This window comes from Python bivittatus, unplaced genomic scaffold, assembly GCF_059951505.1.
Source record: "Python bivittatus isolate LINGU-HERP-01145 unplaced genomic scaffold, Pbiv_v1 ctg000470_np1212, whole genome shotgun sequence".
NCBI lineage: Eukaryota > Metazoa > Chordata > Lepidosauria > Squamata > Pythonidae > Python > Python bivittatus.
Window position 1 is genome coordinate 3,848,128 of NW_028277065.1, and position 19,715 is coordinate 3,867,842.

The window sequence follows — 19,715 nt, forward strand, 5'->3', positions numbered from 1 at the left end:
CCTATTAAAATTTGGCTAAATTTGTGTTAAATGTGCTAAGATCACAGTGTAATTCTAATCCTGATTATTCAGAAGAAATTTGCAAGGTGATCAGTGCGGTTCACTCCAGAACAGTATATTACAATCCCTATTCTCTATCAAGCTTGGTCAGTGCATCTGTGCCCCCTTGTTAAAATCTTTCAAAAATGTAAAGAAAACATTGTAATTGTGCAATTAGTTATGTTGCAGTGCATTACACTGCTCACTCTTACCCTGTGGTTGCTTGATGTTCTCATAGTATTGAGCAATAGAAAGTGGAAAAAATCATTGTAATGAGTTCCCTGACCTCAGTCCCACAAATCAACCTGAGTAATTTAAAGAGTTATGCTAAGGGCTCAGATTTTCAGGTTTCTCTGATTCTTCCCATGAGATATACTGTGGTGCCATTGTGGGGGAAGTCTACAACTTTCATTTAATAGCTCTCCAAAGAATTTATAAACCTAGATATTAATTATTTCTTCTGTGCATCCATATTCAGAACAAAGAGGCAAGATTCAAATACAGTATAAGATAAACTTCAACTGCCACTTTATTTGCCATAACAATAAAAAGAAGCTCTGTGATAAGTGGTTGATAAATTAATTGATTCCTAACATTCCCTGAGTCAAATGAAATGATTGACTGCTACCATTAATATGTAGCCTGGGCTACAAGTGAATCGCGACCATTCAATATTAAGATTCTCAGTGAGAAATCCCAGGATTTCTGAAATTTAGGAAGGCAAATTTGGAGGAATTTTTGATAATACTTATCAGTCATTCAGTTTTTAAACTCCATTTCTCACTGTCTTCAGTTATTGTGTCCAACCCAAGAAATAAATCAAATGATTTGATGCCACTTTTTGGAAAAGTTTCATTATTCACAGAACTAGTATAGCAGGTGGGTGGGTTAATTTTCTTCATCCAGTTTGGTCCATGGAATTCAGAATAATTGACTGGTCCCATCATACCACCCAGATGAAGGGATGAGACTCCCTTCCTTCCTTCCTTCCTTCCTTCCTTCCTTCCTTCCTTCCTTCCTTCCTTCCTTCCTTCCTTCCTTCTTCATAATCGTTACTTGTATCATTCTGCCAAGTATTGAGAAATGCACTGATGAGGTTCTGTTCCCTCCAGCAGCCAGAGCAGAAATGGCCAGAGGTGCATGGTAAGGTCAATTAGTACTGATTTTTCACAGACTCCTCCATGCAATATAGAATGTCTATATAGGAAGTTTGCTTCTCTTTTTCTAAGAAAACACCACTTCCCAATTAGACCATCTCATGTGTTGACAATGTGACGGATAGTTCACTGTGAGGAAAATCCTCAAAAAGGGATAAGTGGACTGTCTTGCAGAAGGGTAAGGAGGTTGTGTGAAGGAAAGTATATCAATATATCAGTGAGAAGGATGGGAGGGTGAGTGAGACAATGGTGTGATGTTTTTGTTTGGCTTTGTTTTCTTCCAGAATCAAATGACATATGAAGATAGCAATCTAATGGAAAGGGCACAGAGTAGGCTGTGTGACATTTTCAATCAGTCAGAGAGGATTGATGAAGGTGTAGAGAAGAAGGAAAGGAAAGGAAAGGAAAGGAAAGGAAAGGAAAGGAAAGGAAAGGAAAGGAAAGGAAAGGAAAGGAAAGGAAAGGAAAGGAAAAGAAAAGAAAAGAAAAGAAAAGAAAAGAAAAGAAAAGAAAAGAGAAGAGAAGAGAAGAGAAGAGAAGAGAAGAGAAGAAAAGAAAAGAAAAGAGAACTGCCTGTCCACAAGGAATCACCTGCCTGAAATGGCTGCTACTGTATATTCTGCCTAATGTCAGTCAATAGTGTCAATAGATCAGAGTGACCTCTCTCTTTACTTACCCTAGAATAATAAAAACATAGAAACATGGGGTTGGAAGAGATCTTGGAGGTCATCTAACTTGCTACCCAGTGCAGGAACTTTCATACCAACTTGGAGAAATGGCTGTCCCACAGCTTTGGAAGGTAGGCTGTTCCACTGCTTAATACAGTGTTGTCCAAACGTGACCACTTTAAGATGAGTGGATTTCAACTCCCAGAATTCCCCAGCTGGCTGGGGAATTCTGGGAGTTGAAGTCCACTCATCTTAAAGTGGCCAAGTTTGGACAACATTGGCTTAATAGCTCATATTCAGGAAATTCCTCCTTATTTCAAGTTTGGATCTCTTTCTGTTAAGATTCCACCCTCTGGTTCTTGCCTTACCCTTAGATGCTATGGAGAATAAATCCATACCCTCTGACCTGTAATATCCCTTCATGTATTGGAAGACTGCTATTATGTCTCCCCTTAGCCTTCTCTTTTAAGTCAAACATGCCAAATTCCTTTAACCACTCTTCATAGGATTTAGCTTCCAACCCCTTGTCATCCTTGTTGCTCTTCTCCGCAGTCTTCTCAGTTTCTCAGCATCATTTCTGTATTGTGGCAACCAGAACTGGACACAGTATTCCAGGTGTGGTCTGACTAGTGCAGCATACCGTGTTACTATTATTTCCTGTGACCTTGGCACTATAACTTTGTGGATGCAGCCCAAAACTGCATTGGCTCTTTTGTCAGCTGTCACAGATTGCTGGCTCATGTTTAGTCTGTGGTCTATCAAGACTCCCAGAACCTTTTGCTAAGTACTAAGTACTTTTGCTAAGCCCAGTACCACCTATCATGTACCTGTGTATATGTTTGTTTTTCCTTCCTTCCTTCCTTCCTTCCTAAGTGTAGAGCCTTACATTTCCCACTATTAAACATTTTTCACCAATGAACAACATTTTATTGGATAGAGCCCAATGTTCATGTCTAAAGATTCTTTTGCATCTTGGCCCTGTCTTCCGGAGTATTAACAATCCCCTCCCAACTCTGTATCATCTGCAAATTTTATAAGCATCTTAGATTAAGTGAGAATAACATTATTCTATCTTAATGTGTGGGTGAAAACTATTAATTAACAGTATAAAATATTCAGTGTTATGTTTCGATTTACAATAACTTGAATCAAATGCATAGTAGATTTCAAGAATATGCTCAAAAGTTACTGTATATACTGGAAAAATGCATACACACTGCACACAAACACACACATATATTGAACCATACAAAAGAAAGTTAAAAAATATTATTTGCACAATCTGTTATGAAGGACAATCTAGCTAGGATTTTCCAGATGATAAATGGCACTTTGAGTACACTTTTTCGAAATAAGGGGTATCTGTTTTACTTTATGGAATCTGAATTCACTGAGTTTTTATTTATGAAGAATTTTAAGGGACACTAAGATAGCATTGCAATAATGTTTGGTCCTCTGGTATTTCAGAGCAATTCTGCTTAAATCTGGAGGGAATACTTAAGTAATAAACTTACAAAAATAATCCTAGAGAAGGCTGCCATGTAGTTAGGGACTCTGGACACTTTACCTACATGTAGAATCCTTCAGAACATAGCAACTGGCCCTAATGTAAACCTAAGAATACCGCTTGCTCCAGGTCAGGAGGGACATGGACCCAGTCTCATAGTTTTCTTGGTCTGCCATGAAAAGCAGCAATTGTATTCTGTACAAAATGGAACTAGCCTTATTAACCAGAGTAACTTCTCATACTGATTTCCATGTCTTGCTAGATGTCTGTAGCATCCACAAAGATTATGTGGGTGTTCTTACATGCATTCATTGGTGGACAGGAAAAATATAAATCAAATAAACAAAAAGTTGGGTCTCATATTAAATTTCTTAAACAGATATAGACAAAAAATGGTACTATATCAAGATTATGAGTAGCTTATTTTGTTAATTTTCTCAAGTGATACATATATGATTAAAAGAGTCCTGACATTGAAACATTTTGCAAGTATAACAGATGTAGCAATATTCATTATTTTGCTGCTGATAAAGTATTTTTGATATTTATTTTTGAAGTAACATACAGCTAAGGATGTTCAGAAACATACCAACGATCAAAACAAATACAATAAAGATACAAACATTACAATCAAGAGGATCAAAATAGGTTTCATTTTACATTCTAGACAATAATATTTTTATGCCAATCAGCTTCTTCAGGGAATCCTTCATTTCTTGGTTCCGGAGACTGTAGATTAAAGGATTCATCATAGGACATACAACAGTGTAAAAAATGGAGAGTGCTTTATCAGCTTTTACTGAAGAAATAGACTTTGGTCTTAAATATGTTAGAACTGCAGTTCCGTAGAAGAGAGTCACCACCATGATGTGGGAGGAACAAGTGGAGAATGCCTTGCTTCTGCTTGTGGTAGAGGACATTCTGAGGATAGCGTGGAAGATGTGTATGTAGGAGATCAGGATAAGCAAAAATGGAAGCATTATGAAAACTACTGTGATAGTGAAAATAATTATTTCATTTTTATAAGTGTCTGTACAAGCCAGTCTCAGAAGTGGGGGAAGATCACAGAAGAAATGATTTATCTTATTGGGTCCACAAAAGGGTAGAGTGAATATTAAAGCTATAGGCACCAAAACTACCATCACACCAATGATCCAGCAAAAAATGGACATCTTTAGACAACTTGTCCTATTCATAATGGCTGAGTAGTGTAGAGGCTGGCATATTGCCACATATCGATCATATGACATGGCGGTCAACAAGCAACATTCTGCAATTCCAAGGGAGCTAAAGAAATACATCTGTGTGGCACAGCCAATGAAAGAAATGCTCATGTCTTCCAACAGCAAGTTAGACAACATTTTGGGAATTATGGTTGAGGTATAACCAATTTCTAAGAAGGATAAATTCTGGAGGAAGAAATACATGGGAGACTGAAGAACAGAACTGGTGAAAGTGACCATTATGATGAAGAAGTTTCCCAACATGGTCATAAGGTACATGGTGAGCACTAGCAGGAAAAAGAAGATATTTAAAATGGGTACTTCAATTAAAGGTTCAAAAATGAAATTTGTCACAGGGGAATGATTCCTGTGGTCCATGACATATTATTTTTACCAATAAGGAAAGCTCATTTCTAATCCATCGTATCATCACCATTCACATCATCAATGAAGTTCTTTAATATCAATGTACAGTATGTCTATATAATGTAAAAAACATATATATGAATTAATAAAAGCTATTGAAAGGCATATTAAAATGAATATTTATATACTGAATCTTGAATAGTTTGAGAACTAACAGGCCATGTAAGTGCAGATGATTACTACTCCTAGTTTACAGCAGGCAATGAAAATGGGAATCCTAAATATATTTACTTTGGATGGCCTGAATTTCATTTGTCTTACATATCAGAGTAAATTGTTATATTAGATATTTGTGCATATGTTCTTACAAACAAAAATATTTTTCTTAAAAGTTGAAAATGCATATATAATATGAATTTCAGTAGAAATTTATACATAATTTTATTGAGTTTTTTAATGCACAATAATGAGGAATGAGGTGCAATGATTGTATACATAAGCATCATAAACATTAAAGAGACCGTAAAACCAATCTATGTGTTCCTAATGTTTTAACTAAAACTAAACTTTTAAAACTTTTAATCTACTTCACTAACCTGTAATAAAGAAGTTTATTGATTCAAATTCTGAAACTTTTTACTGCACAGGACTGTTTTGAGCAGCCTCAATAACAGATTTTTGTTGTTGTTTTGAAAAATCAATTCAAATCAAGTAGGAAATTGTAAGATGCAAAGTTACATTGGCACATAGTGCTCTGGCAGTGTAGTGCAGCTGGAAAGGGAGGGAGGGAGGGAGGGAGGGAAGGAAGGAAGGAAGGAAGGAAGGAAGGAAGGAAGGAAGGAAGGAAGGAAGGAAGGAAGGAAGGAAGGAAGGAAGGAAGGAAGGAAGACAAACATCATGTGATATGATATGCAGCCACAAATTTTTAGACTTTAAAAATAAACATTTCTTCATGTCACTCTTAAAGAGTTGCAGTCCACATGACATAAGTAGATTCATTTAGTGCCTAGAATCCCATATGTAAGAACCAGTATCTGCAGTATTTGGTGTATTTTTAATGACTGGCCTTGCAGCATAAATAAGCTTTGAACTTCTGTGTCCCAGTCATTTCTTCAGCTACTGAAGAACAAAGTACATTTGCGATTCAAATAAACATTTGCCTAGAAATCTGTTTTTAAAACAAACCATCAGGATAATAGTAGAGATTGAACACTACAAATGCATTCAGTTGAGATTTCTAACTTACCTTTAACAGGGAAAGCTGATTGTTAGAGCTCTCTCGCTCTCGCTCTCTCTCTCGCTCTCTCTCTCTCATTTTCCTGAGAAGTACTTCAATTTTTTCCTTAGTCCCTTGAGAAGGATACTCTGGAGAATTGTGTCTCTCTGTGTGTTTTCTAATTCTTGTGCAGCCACAAACTGTACACAAACACAGTTTGTACATGTATATGTTGTTCACTGTATATGGTGAAGTAAAGTTTTATCTTACCTCAGATTCCGGATAAAGTAATTAATGAAGTCTTCTAACATTTATGTGCATATTCCTGAATGAACTTAAATAATGTTCATTTATCCTCAGAATAATCCTTCTAGCATGAATTCACAATAACCTCACATCTTAAAAATGTTTGCCTTGTCCTGCCTGTTAAGTTTCATGTTAAAATATATGGTTCCCTCCCCTTTCAAAGGAAGTAACATTCACCTTATAGTGAGACTGGGATTAATTGTTATTCATACTTTTTAAAACCACAATAATAGAGGCAGAGGTACCATGCATTCCTAAAATTAGGAAGATGCCCCTAAAGTCCAGAAAGAGGCCTGCATGGTTGACTAGCAAGACGAGTAAGACAAGCTTTTAGGGACAAGAAAGTATCATCTAGAAAGTGGAAGGCCTGTCTTAATGACGAAAACAAAAAGGAGCATAAGAAAAAAAGAGAAGCAATAGAAATGCAAAGAGACAGTGAGGGAGGCAAGAAGAAAATTTGAGGAGCGTATTGCCAAAACTGTGAAGACAGATAATAAAAGATTCTTCAAATACAGATGGAACAGGAAGCCAGCCAGGGAAGCTATTGGTCCCTTGGATGAAAGAGGAGTAAAAGATGTGCTAAGAGGAGAAAAGGAAATTGCAGAGCAGCTGAATGAATTCTTTGCTTCCATCTTCACAGGAGAAAAATGGGGGCAGATCCCTCAGCCTGAACTCTTGTTTTCAGGAGGGCATCAGATGAACTCAGCCATATAGTGATAACCTATATGCTAGGCCTTACTGTCAAACTGAACATCAACAAATCACCTGTCAGCCTTGTGAGATAAACTGGATAGGAATCACAATCAGGTGAGCTAATTCTGCTTTATTGTAAAGCAACATTGACAGAATTTGGCAAGTCTGAAACTACAATCCTCCCCCCATCTCCTTTACAGCCCAAGAAACTAGGGAGGGTGTTTTCAGAGGACATGATTGAGGTGTACAAAATTATGCACAATATAGATAAAATGTACAAGGAGAAGCTATTTTCCCCTTCCAAAAATTCTGGAACCAGAGGTCACCCAATCCTGGAAGAATTAGGACAGACAAAAGGAAATTATTCCTTAATCTTCAGATGATCTCATTGCCACCTGACATAAACAAATATTCCTTAACCTTGAAGGTCTCATTTTTAGCAGAACTAGACAAAGAATTTGAAGCACAAGATATGATGCACTTGTTCTTGACAAAATCCAGGGAAATGAGATCATCCAAAAGGTGTGTGAGTAATGGTGGTTCAGAGCCTATATAAGCTAGTCAGGATCCCCATGGGATGGAACTTCAATGTAGATCTAACTGGGAGGGTGCTCCATGTCTGCCTCTTCCATCCCTTTGTGGTGCCCTGACTGGCAGAAGATGCATAAGATCTTTCTTTCTTTGTCTTATTGTATTCTTGAATATTCCTTGATTGCTGTCTTATATTATTAAGTTATTTTCTCATGCTGTCTTGGAATAAGCCTTAAGGACTCATACTGGTGTGGTCATTACTTCTGAATTCTGAACCTGAATTGCTTGCCTCCCACCCCCTTCTTTCACTTGCTAGAAGATCATATTCCCATCTAATTGTATTTATTTCATATCATGCAATTGACAGAGAAATGGGTGCATGCAAGTTGTTCATGAAGAGGATGCAAGATAGGGGCCATGACCCATTTGACCTGGAATGACCAATGTTCCCATGTACACACCAAGGCCAGATCAGATATGATCTTTGTACAGATACACATGCAGACACACATAATTATCTATACACAAACATATTAGCAATACTGATCTGTAGTTTCAAGGAGAAATGTATCAAAAGAAAAATAATATTTTGCCTACTCTGTGGAATCTTTTTACTGATGGCCTTAAGAGCTGACATCAGAGAGCTGTTTAGTTTTTCCCAGTCTAGTTTGATGTTTGAGTTGAAAGGATAGAAAGAGACATACAAACATTCACATACTTATACAATCCTCAAAGAAAGAAACCAACATATCGTAAACAATATGAAAGATGCTGCATATATTTCATACGGCTTTGCAAAATGACGAATGAAACTCTGAATACATTTTTTTCTGAAATAAAAAGTATCTCTTTTATTTTATGGAGTTTGAATTTAATGCAGTGAATTGTGCTCCTTTCTATAAAGGATGTTCAGGAACTCTAAAAAATAGCCCTGCAATTATGGTTGGTTCCCTAGTGTTTCAGAGAAATCCAGATGAATTCTGGGGGGAATGCTCAAGTAATTAACCTGTAGAAACAGCTAGGGTTATTCTACCTATGCCAAGGGGACTGCTGTTCAACCTACACATCATGCTGGCTCATCTACCATCCAACCAACATATACTGAATTTGCTGTCCTCTAAGGAGGCCTTCAAAATGGGATGTTATATGGCTATAGAGGCCACAACATAGACAATGACTATGGCCACCTCACCTACAATGCTGAAGATCTTTCAGAATATAGCATCTGGCCTTGGTGTGTACATGGGAACATTGGTTATTCCAGGTCAAATGGGTCATGGCCCCTATCTTGCATCCTACCTGGTCTGCCATGAAAACGCCATCTGTAGACTGTGGAAAATTAGGACTGGCCCTACCAACAAGATAAAATCTCTAGAAAACATCTGTGTGCTGCTACATGATTATGTCTTCCTCATGGGATGCTGGTGAGACTGTTGATAGTTAGAAAGGTAAAATTTAGTATACATAGAATAATATTGATAGCATGTTCCACATTACGCATATTATATTGTTTAATTGTTTCAAGGGATACATATATAACTGTGACAAATTCAAGCAATTTGCAAGTATAAAGAATATTAGAATGTTGTATGTTTTTGTTTCTCATAAAGTATATTTTGCAGTATTAGATACTAACAGGTTTTCGCTAGTGAGATCTATATCTGAAGTCTTTTTCCCTAAATAAAGTATGTACCACTCAATTTTAAATTTGGATGCCTGATGAAAACACATATATTAATTTGGGAATTTTGAAGATCATGATAGAAGAGTTAAGCCACCTATGGTTAATGACATATATTTTTGTGACTTTAATTTTTCAATGTACATACTTTTTCTATTACTGTATTTTATTTAATTAAAAATGTATGCCTAAGGATGCTTAGAATACACCAAAGTTTAAAATATGCAGATGATGTAGTAATTTTATCTGTCTCCCAGGTAGGAATGAGAAGGGCACTGAGGGCATTGGCTTCCTTTTGCCTAAAAGAACAACTTGTGGTAAATTATCAAAAAAACTAAAGTGCTAGTATTTGCACAACACAACAGTAGGCTACATAAATGGCAAACTAATGGACCCCAATAGAGCAGGAATGTACTTATAAATATCTTGGGGTGCAGTTCCAGGCTTCCTTATCTTGGAGTGCACATTTTTCTTATGGGGCAACTATGGCCCAAAGTAGCTCCACAGCTGTCTTAAGATTTTTCCATTCAAAGAGGGCACATTTTATTGCTGCAGCTTGCAAGGTTGTTCTTGCTAAGGCCATCTGTCAGCTTTTTTGTGGTGTTCCGATTTGCATTTTTACAAAGTTTAATATTCTAGAAGCCATCCAGTCCAAATTTATAAGAGTGATACTCGCAGTTCCAAGATGCATCAAGAATAATGTTTTATGGTTGGAGACAGGTTTGGTTTCTCTGAATGCTGGAGTCTGGTTCTGTCTCCTTAATTTCTGGTTGAAATTTATTTTTTTTCTCCTGCGGGTCTGGGTCCACTGGTTCTCAGAGAGCATTTTAAATCAACCTGGCTAAGAAAAGCTAATAGCAAACTTCAGTCCTTGACTCTCTTTGGAAAGCTTCTGTCCATTGGGGTTTGAAAATGCCGCGAGTCATCCAAAACAACTTATCTGGGATACTGATTTTCAAACCAATTTAAGGTTAGTATACAACATTTCAGAAGAATAAAACCAATATTCTATAAGTACACAGAGTTCTATCAAACAATTTCCCACTATACGGAAGACTAAATTGGGTTCCGTAACATATTAAGCCCCTTCATGGATCACTGCCTTGTCGTGGCGAAGGGGCTTGCGTAACTCAGTGAAGCCATGAGCTATACCGTGCAGGGCCACCCAAGACAGACAGGTCATGACAGAGAGTTCTGCCAATTTGTGGTCCCCTGGAGAAGGAAATGGCAACCCTTGTATCCTTGCCAAGAAAACCCCATGGACAATGTTAAAAGGCTAAAAGATATGACGCTGGAAGATGAGCCCCTCAGGTCGGAAGGTGTCCAATATGCTACTGGGGAAGAGCGGAGGGCAATTCCAAGTAGCTCCAGAAAGAGTGAAGCGGTTGGGCCAAAGCCGAAAGGACGTTCAGCTGTGGATGTATCTGGAAGCGAAAAGAAGGTCCGATGCTGTAAAGAACAATATTGTATAGACAGAGTGCCTGAAGAACTATGGACGGAGGTCCGTAATATTGTACAGGAGGCAGCAACTAAAACCATCCAAAAGAAAAAGAAATGCAAGAAAGCAAAATGGCTGTCTGATGAGGCTTTACAAATAGCTGTGGAAAGTAGGAATGTGAAAAGCAAGGGTGAAAGGGAAAGATATAAGCAACTGAATGCAGATTTCCAGAGAATAGCAAGGAGAGATAAGAAGGCCTTCTTAAATGAACAATGCAAAGAAATCGAGGAAAACAATAGAATGGGGAAGACTAGAGATCTCTACAAGAAACTTGGAGATATGAAAGGAACGTTTAGTGCAAAGATGGGCATGATAAAGGACAAAAAAGGCAGGGACCTAACAGAAGCAGAAGAGATTAAGAAGAGGTGGCAAGAATACACAGAAGAACTATACAAGAAAGATCTTAATGTCCCCGATGTCCATACTGGTGTGGTCACTGACCTTGAGCCAGACATCCTAGAGAGTGAAGTCAAGTGGGCCTTAGGAAACATTGCTAACAACAAAGCTAGTGGAGATGACAGTATTCCAGCTGAGTTATTTAAAATACTAAAAGATGATGGTGTTAAAGTGCTGCACTCAATATGCCAGCAAGTTTGGAAAACGCAACAGTGGCCACGGGATTGGAAAAGGTCAGTTTATGTTCCAATTCCAAAGAAGGGCAATGCCAAAGAATGCTCAAACTGTCAGGTTCGGTCAGCACGAGGCTTCAGGGAAGCACGGGGCTGCAGGGAAGCTCGCAACCAGACCACGCGGAATCCACCGGCGGTAGCTAGCGGGGAAAAGAGGAACCGAAAGCGCCGCTAATTAACGAGCCACCTGCGGCCAGCTAAACAGGAAAACCACAGCGGAAGCTTTTAACTATGAACTGATAACGGCGCGAGCATGCAAGGAACGGGGCCGCAGGGCAGCGAAACAAGATCGCAACGCAGCACAGAACCCGCGGGTCTGCACGTAGCAGGGAGGGACCAACCCAGCCGGAGGGGGACTGGCAATCAAGGACAATGGACTCTGACCGACCCTGCCATCATGAACGATCAAGGGGGACATTGGGGGGCCTAATAGTCCACAGCTGCAACGCGATCACGAGGCGGGAAAAAGCGCGGGAAGGGGGGAATATAACAAGTGATGCAATTGTACCAAGCCAGTCCTGGCTTTGCTTGTGACTACTACGTTACGCATGAGTAAACCTTCTTTGTGAACCACACGTGTCACGAGAGTTTCTCTGTCGAACGGGGCAAATCTTACACAAACTATCGCACAATTGCACTCATTTCACATGCTAGCAAGGTTATGCTCAAAATCCTACAAGCTAGGCTTCAGCAATACATGAATCGAGAACTACCGGATGTACAAGCTGGGTTTCGAAGAGGCAGAGGAACTAGAGATCAAATCGCCAACATTCGCTGGATCATGGAGAAAGCACGAGAGTTCCAGAAAAATATCTACTTCTGCTTCATTGACTATGCAAAAGCCTTTGATTGTGTCGATCACAACAAACTGTGGCAAATTCTTAAAGAGATGGGAGTACCAGACCACCTTACCTGTCTCCTGAGAAATCTGTATGCAGGACAAGAAGCTACAGTTAGAACCGGTCATGGAACAACCAATTGGTTCAAAATAGGGAAAGGTGTACGACAAGGCTGTATACTGTCACCCTGCTTATTTAACCTATATGCAGAGTACATCATGAGAAATGCCAGGCTGGAAGAATCACAAGCCGGAATTAAGATTGCAGGGAGAATCATCAACAACCTGAGATATGCGGACGATACCACCCTAATGGCAGAAAGTGAAGAAGAACTAAAGAGCCTCTTGATGAGGGTGAAAGAGGAGAGTGCAAAAGCTGGCTTGAAACTCAACATTAAAAAAACTAAGTTCATGGCATCTGGACCCATCAATTCCTGGCAAATAGAAGGGGTAGAAATGGAAGCAGTATCAGACTTCATTTATTTGGGCTCCAAGATCACCGCAGATGGAGACTGCAGCCATGAAATTAAAAGACGCTTGCTCCTTGGGAGGAAAGCTATGGCAAGCCTAGATAGCATATTAAAAAGCAGAGACGTCACCTTGCCGACAAAGATCTGCATAGTCAAAGCTATGGTTTTTCCAGTAGTAATGTATGGCTGTGAGAGCTGGACCATAAAGAAGGCTGAGCGCCGAAGAATTGATGCCTTTGAACTGTGGTGCTGGAGAAGACTCTTGAGAGTCCCCTGGACTGCTAGGAGGTCAAACCAGTCAATCTTAAAGGAAATCAACCCTGATTGCTCATTGGAAGGATCGATAATGAAGCTCAAGCTCAGATATTTTGGTCACCTAATGCGAAGAGAGATCTCTTTGGAGAAGACCCTGATGCTGGGAAAGATTGAAGGCAAAAGGAGAAGAGGACGGCAGAGGATGAGATGGTTAGATAGCATCACTGAAGCAATGAGCATGAAACTGAGCAAACTCAGGGAGGCAGTGAAGGACAGGAAGGCCTGGCGCAATATGGTTCATGGGGTCACGAAGAGTCGGACACGACTTAACGACTAAACAACAACAACAACAACAACATATTAAGACCAGATCGATCACCAAATATGTCAGAGACCATGACATACTATTCTGAATTTTAAAATAGATCAGTGGAGCAGTTGTTCACTTTCCCATGACACCCATACGCAGCTTCCTGAGACCACAATGTCACTCTGTCCAGTGCTAGGCCCAACACAGATACAGATGCAGAACTGACCAAATCTCCAAGTTCAATTGGAAGATCACCAAAGATTATAGACAATGACATGTAAAATTGTTTAGACATCAAAAATGAACATGTGTCTATTACATTACAACTGGATAGTAATTCTTATTTTAACAAGGAAATCACATTCTACATTATACAAAGAGAATTGTTCTATTATCTACAACCCCATGTGTAAGGACCAGTAAGAGTCCTATGTTTTGGTTGTCTAAAGAAGAACAAATAAGTACATTTGCAATTCAAACCCAATTTTGTCCAAAAATCTGTTCTTAAGGCAAAATCCAAAAGGGTAAATACTGAATGCCAGAAATGCATCTAGTTTTAAAGATTACTAGCTTCCGTCTGTCAGGGAAAGCTGTTCGTTAGAGCTTTGTCTCTTTTTCCTGGGAGATATTTCAATCTCTCCTCAGTCCTTTGAGGCAGATATACTGGAAAATCAATAATTGTATAGCCACAAACAGGATCATGGTGCTTGTATGTGTGATACATGTATACATATTTTGTTAAAAGTTGGGGAAGTTTTATGTCACCACAAATTCAAAACATAGCCACTATGAGTTTCCTAATAATTGTGTGCATATCTCTGGGTTAGAAACTGTTTATTTATACATTTTATTTTGGCCTACAATATTCCTTCTATTCTGTAAATCAATTTATTAATCCTGATCTGTTAAGTTTTAGGAAGGTGACTGACTGTTCCAGAAACATCACAACACTGTGCTCCTGTTATTAATATGGTGATAATTTATTATTTAATGTAACTTCCATTTTAAAATGTACATTCCTTTCCTTACTACAATTTCTTCTAGATATTTGAAAAGGATTCTGTCATGTTGATTACACTGACAATTCTTCATAACTCTATCTATTATACTGTACAGAAGATATAGGCAATAAAAGTAGTGAACTTACATCAATCCTAAGTAGGATTAGAACATGGAATCTTGGTTTCTATCCATTTTTGTTTCCAAAATAATGCTGACACATACCAGCTTAAGCGGAAGAAATTGTTTAGGAAAGGGTTTAGGAAACCCCACCCCCACCCCCACCCCCACCCCCACCCCCTGCAGGCACCCTTGCTGATCTCTATAAATATCCACAAAGGGTCACATCATCCTGGGCACAGAGAGAACTGCCCCTGTCTGTGCTCCTGTCCTCTGAAGATGCTGGTCACAGATGCTGGTGAAATGTTAGGAACCAAAACTTCCAGAACACGGCCACACAGCCCGGAAGACCCACATCAGTCATGTTTAGGAAAGGTTTTTGGAAATATGCTATAGAGTGCCCTAGAAGAAGTATATTATTTTCAGTCCGGATGAGGACTGTACAAGGGGTGGAAATGACACTGGCCACATTGGTGAATGACATTTGTTGGGACAAAGTAATATATCCCTCCTGGTCCTACAATGTTATCTATCATGGTATCTTTTTGGAACTACTGCAATTGTTCCATTCCTTCCTTAGTGGGCAATTCCACTGATCAGAATTGCCCACTAGGGCACTGGGGAGAAGAAGTCAGCCCTGGGACTACTCATTTGTAGGGAACCACAAGGCTCAGTCACACCCCTTTTACTTTTTAACATCTACATGAAATTACTGGAAGAAGTCATCCATATACTGATAATACCCAGTTATATATCATGCCCTGGATCAAGCTGCTGATGTGCTCAAAATCTTGTCTGTCTGGAAACCTTTGGGGTTAGGATGTGATAAAAGAGAATGAAGTTGAACTCAAGCAAGAAGGAGATGCTGGTGCAGACCTACACTATTGTCCTGGTTGGCAGATGAAATAATATAACAGTGGAATTTTTCCATGTCAGGAAACACCTCACAATGGTTGGCATGTCAATTGCAGCAGCATCCTTAGTGAGGCAGATGTAATGCTGATTCCCCTGTGAGCTCTTCCAGACATAAAGAGGAGGGAGAACATTTTTTCAGCATGTATAATAACTAATCTTTTGGCTTCATCATGTGCTTGATAGTACTTAATAGTAGCTTTAAGGCAAGGTTTTTTTAAACGTTGTTCTGTGGAACCCTAGAGTTTCATAAGAACTTGATAGGGTCCCATGAGACACCAAGGTGGGGGAGGGAGGTCCACTTGAACATAGCCAAATTTCTGTCCCTAGAGTCTTGCCTCTTGGCCAGGGTTATTGGGAATTTTTACCCTTGCTATATTCTCATTTGTTAGATCTCAGCTACCACAGAAAATTCCTAGCTTGACTGTTCTTTTCTCAAGATCTTTTCTCAGTACCATCTCTGTTTTTCCTCAGTGATTTACTTTATTATTATTATTCTGTTCCTCTGTTTCTGAGCCCACATACCATTATACTCATCCCTGATAAGAACTGAATTAAGCTTTGCAGCTCTCATCTATGTCGTAATAATAATAACAGTAAAAAAATATGTTATATAAAGTGTCTATGTCCCAAACTCCACAGTGACAATTAACATACCCGATGTACATGTTCCAGATGAAAAAAATGTCTCAGTCTACCAATTATCATTTTGAAGGCTTCTTTTACTTCTTTGTTTCTTAGGCTGTAGATAAGAGGGTTTAACATTGGGGTCACCACAGTATAGAGAAGAGAGAGAAATTTACTTTTCCCATCCTTCTTTTCTGGGGTTGATGTATTTCCTAAATATACTGCAGTGCCTGTCCCATAGAATAAAAAGACTACCAGAAGATGAGAGGAGCAAACAGAAAAGACTTTGTGTCTGTCCTCAACTGACCGCATTTCAAGAATAGTGGAAATAATACAAATGTATGAGGTAAGGATCAGCATTAAAGGGATGATCGCCACAAAAACTGACACCACCAAAAGTTCCACTTCATTCACAGAAGTATCCCCACAAGCCAGCTTAATTAAAGGCACAATGTCACAGAAAAAGTGATTGATAATATTGGATTGGCAGAAATTTAACCTGACCATCAGCATGGCCTGTATCAAGGCTACAACCGTCCCACCAAACCATGAGCCAACGACTAGTCCCACACATAACTTTGTACTCATCATTAGAAAATAATGCAAAGGATGGCGTATAGCTATGTACCGATCATATGCCATAGCAGTCAAAAGATAGCATTCCACAGTTCCTGAGAGAGCAAAGAGGTACATCTGAATAAGGCATCCAGAGTAGGATATACTCTTGGTGTCCAAGATAAAATTAGCTGTCATCTTAGGGACTGTGACAGAACTATAGCAAAGCTCTAAGAAAGACAAATTCCTGAGAAAGAAATACATAGGGGTATGCAGAGTTGTGCAGGCTCCTATGAGAACAAACATAAGTCCATTTCCCATGATTGCTACTATGTAAGCAATTAAAATTGCACCAAAGAACAGAACCTGAAACTCTTGTAGCTCAGAAAAACCTTGCAGTATAAATTCTGTTATTCCAGTGTCGTTTCTCCACTGAAATCCTTCAGTGGCTTCCATGTCTGAAAGAAGAAAAAGAAATAAAGTGGATGTGATTGGAATATTTCAAACTTTTCTAACTTGAATTATATAAATATTACAATTTCTGTTTTACACTAAAGTAGAAAGATAACTCCAACCCCACTCTACTCAAAACACTTACATAAACTGTAACATAATGCAAATATTCCTCTTTCGGTCTTCCCAAAATGTCAGAATAAGATAAGAATGATGATATTCTATTTTCCATGCCTTTTTGCCTCACTTCCACTGCTAGAAAAGCATTTTCCAGTCTAAGTTTATTCACTTACACATCACTTAATGGACTGAGAAATGGAGAGATGCAAGATGTCCATTGATAACATGAGGAGTCCAATTTTATTTTTTCAGTTGTCAGGACATTAAATCCAATGGAGAAAGGGACTTAAGCTACTGGAAAATCAAAGATATATACCGAATGTTCTCCTCTGGCTGCAAAAAGAAATAAAAGAAAAAGAAAAGAAATATTTTGGTGACCCTATGGACCCTATCTCTAATGCTTCTCAAAATCTACTGTAGAAGAACTATTTATTTCACAATACAGTTTAGTGCTAAAAAGTTGAAAGCAAATGAGATGAGTATACAAAGAGATATGCACACACATAGACATCCCTCAGAGAAAGAAATTATCAAAACATATTTGTATAAACCATTATGAATGACTTTCTAGATATTTCATTTTGATTTGCCAGATGAGAAAAGACATTCAGACTGCAGTTTTCTTAGATTAGAAGTATCTGTTTTCTTGTATGGAAAGGGAATTTCACTGCAGTGAATTGTATTCCTCCCTATAAAGCATTTTCAAGAACTGTAAGAAATAGCACTGCCAATTATATTTGGTCCCCTGGTGTTTCAGAGAAATCCAGTAGAACCCTGGGGGCAATGTTCAAGTAGTTAACTTAGAGGAGTAGATATCTTGCTTGTGCAAGAGTGCTGCCATTCCCCCTAGATACTACTGAGACTCATCCACCTTCCCATGACACATCTACTCAGTATGCCACTCTCTAAGGAGAACTTCAACGTGAAACAGTATGAGTTGGGTCTAATGGCTGCCCTTGTGACTGTGGCCACTTCAATGTTGAGAAAGCTTCAGAATGAGTCCCTCCCTCCCTCCCTCCCTCCCTCCCCCTCCCTCTCATCTATCTACCTGCTATCTGTCCACTTACCTTGAAATAACATTCACTTTAACAACATTCATTCTTTCTTGATTGTTTCTGAGGTTCCTAAATCTATGGTTAAAACATTGTATTGAAATAGATATGGGTGCCTTGCAAAAAAATCAGTTACAGTATCCATTTAATAAATAATAATAATAACAATAACAATAATTGGATGGATAATGGATAACATCAAACATGTACGAGTTAAAAATGTGATTAGTAAAGAATATACCCAAAGAGTGAGAAAATTGCTAAAGACAAAATGGAATGGTGGAAATACCATCAAAGCCATCAATACCTGGGCCATACCTGTTATACAATACACTGCTGGAATTATTAACTGGACACACCCTCTGCAAAGAATCTGGTGTCAGCTGATATGTTCAGTCTTATTGTCACTGTATTATCATCACAGAGCATCATCACCACATCATTAGAAAGACAAAACATTTGTTTATTTGTTTGTTTCAGATGCAGCTCTCAAATAAGTAGAAACTTGTCCTCCCCATTAAAACAAGACACAAAACATAATTAGATATAATTTAAAATTCTATTTTCTATTTTATTTCTATTCTACTTTTCTATTTCTATCTAATAGAATACAAACACTCAAAACTTTCACCCATTTCTCCCAAGAGCACTTATTGGTAATTAATTCTCTACATATTGTACTGGAGAATACACAGTAATGGCAAAACTAGCAGTCTATATCTAAAACTGAAGTTTAACCAAATTACAAACACTTACAATATGGTTTCCAAGGGGATCTAAATGTTTATAAATTTTGCAAATCAGTTGGAGTATAAAGAAGGGAGAAGTTAGAAATCAAATACCTACCTGTTTTTTTTCCAAGCAACCCAAGCTTTTTAATTCTTGTTTCTTTTTCCTTTTGTCTCTGCATTTTCTTCTCTTTTTAACATTCATAAAAACAATAAATAACAAGACAGTGGAGACCTTAATATTAAATATTAAGCTCAAGGCAGAAATTCTTATTATATTACAAAATAATTTAATGTGTTTCACAACTGTCTGTCATTACCACATTTAGCTCCAATTGTATAATTCAAGCAATCTTATGTTCACTAACAACTTAGAAATTGCAGTTAACACTGACATAAGTTTTCCCTTATCTTTAAAGGTTTAAGTTATCTAAATCATTACCATGTCAACCATTTCTAGTTCATACTGCAGAAATACTACTATACCTAGCTAAAATCTGTATTCTATAATGCGTTATTTGCATCTTATAATACAATAAAATAATTAGCTTGGAAACAAATATTGTATTGAATTCACAAATATCAACAGCCTAATGAAAGTACTTTTTTTACATTAAATCAAACATTTAGGCATTTGTCCCTGGAAATAATTTTTATTTAAAAAATAATGTTTTGAACCCTTATGGACTAATTGCTGAAAAAAGAGAAGATGAACTTGTGATTTTGGGGTCTGTGGATTGGAAAGAATAATGTATCAAAAGA

General features: G+C 38.1%; 2 protein-coding genes across 2 annotated transcripts; both read right to left on the bottom strand.

Annotated features, from left to right (window-relative positions):
• Positions 1 to 4,027: 4,027 nt before the first annotated feature.
• Positions 4,028 to 4,972, bottom strand: LOC103064321 (olfactory receptor 10A4-like). The gene has a single exon (XM_007442431.2). The coding sequence runs from the start codon at positions 4,970 to 4,972 to the stop codon at positions 4,028 to 4,030; it is 945 nt and encodes a 314-aa protein (XP_007442493.2).
• A 10,600-nt stretch (positions 4,973 to 15,572) lies between these two features.
• LOC148215666 (olfactory receptor 1f45-like) lies at positions 15,573 to 17,056 on the bottom strand. The gene is made up of 2 exons (XM_088143155.1): positions 16,121 to 17,056; positions 15,573 to 15,629 (listed from the first exon to the last, which is right to left on the bottom strand). The coding sequence occupies exons 1-2, from the start codon at positions 17,054 to 17,056 to the stop codon at positions 15,573 to 15,575; spliced, it is 993 nt and encodes a 330-aa protein (XP_087999281.1).
• Between the last annotated feature and the right edge of the window lie 2,659 nt (positions 17,057 to 19,715).

What these genes read in the sequence shown, in the direction of transcription:
- LOC148215666 (XM_088143155.1), bottom strand. Translation starts at nt 17,056, where the DNA reads ATGGAAGCCACTGAAGGATTTCAGTGGAGAAACGACACTGGAATAACA. An exon ending in AAGAAGCCTTCAAAATGATA is followed by an intron (nt 15,630 to 16,120) that starts ATTGGTAGACTG and finishes GTTTAAAAAAAC; the next exon opens with CTTGCCTTAAAGCTACTATT.
- LOC103064321 (XM_007442431.2), bottom strand. Translation starts at nt 4,972, where the DNA reads ATGGACCACAGGAATCATTCCCCTGTGACAAATTTCATTTTTGAACCT.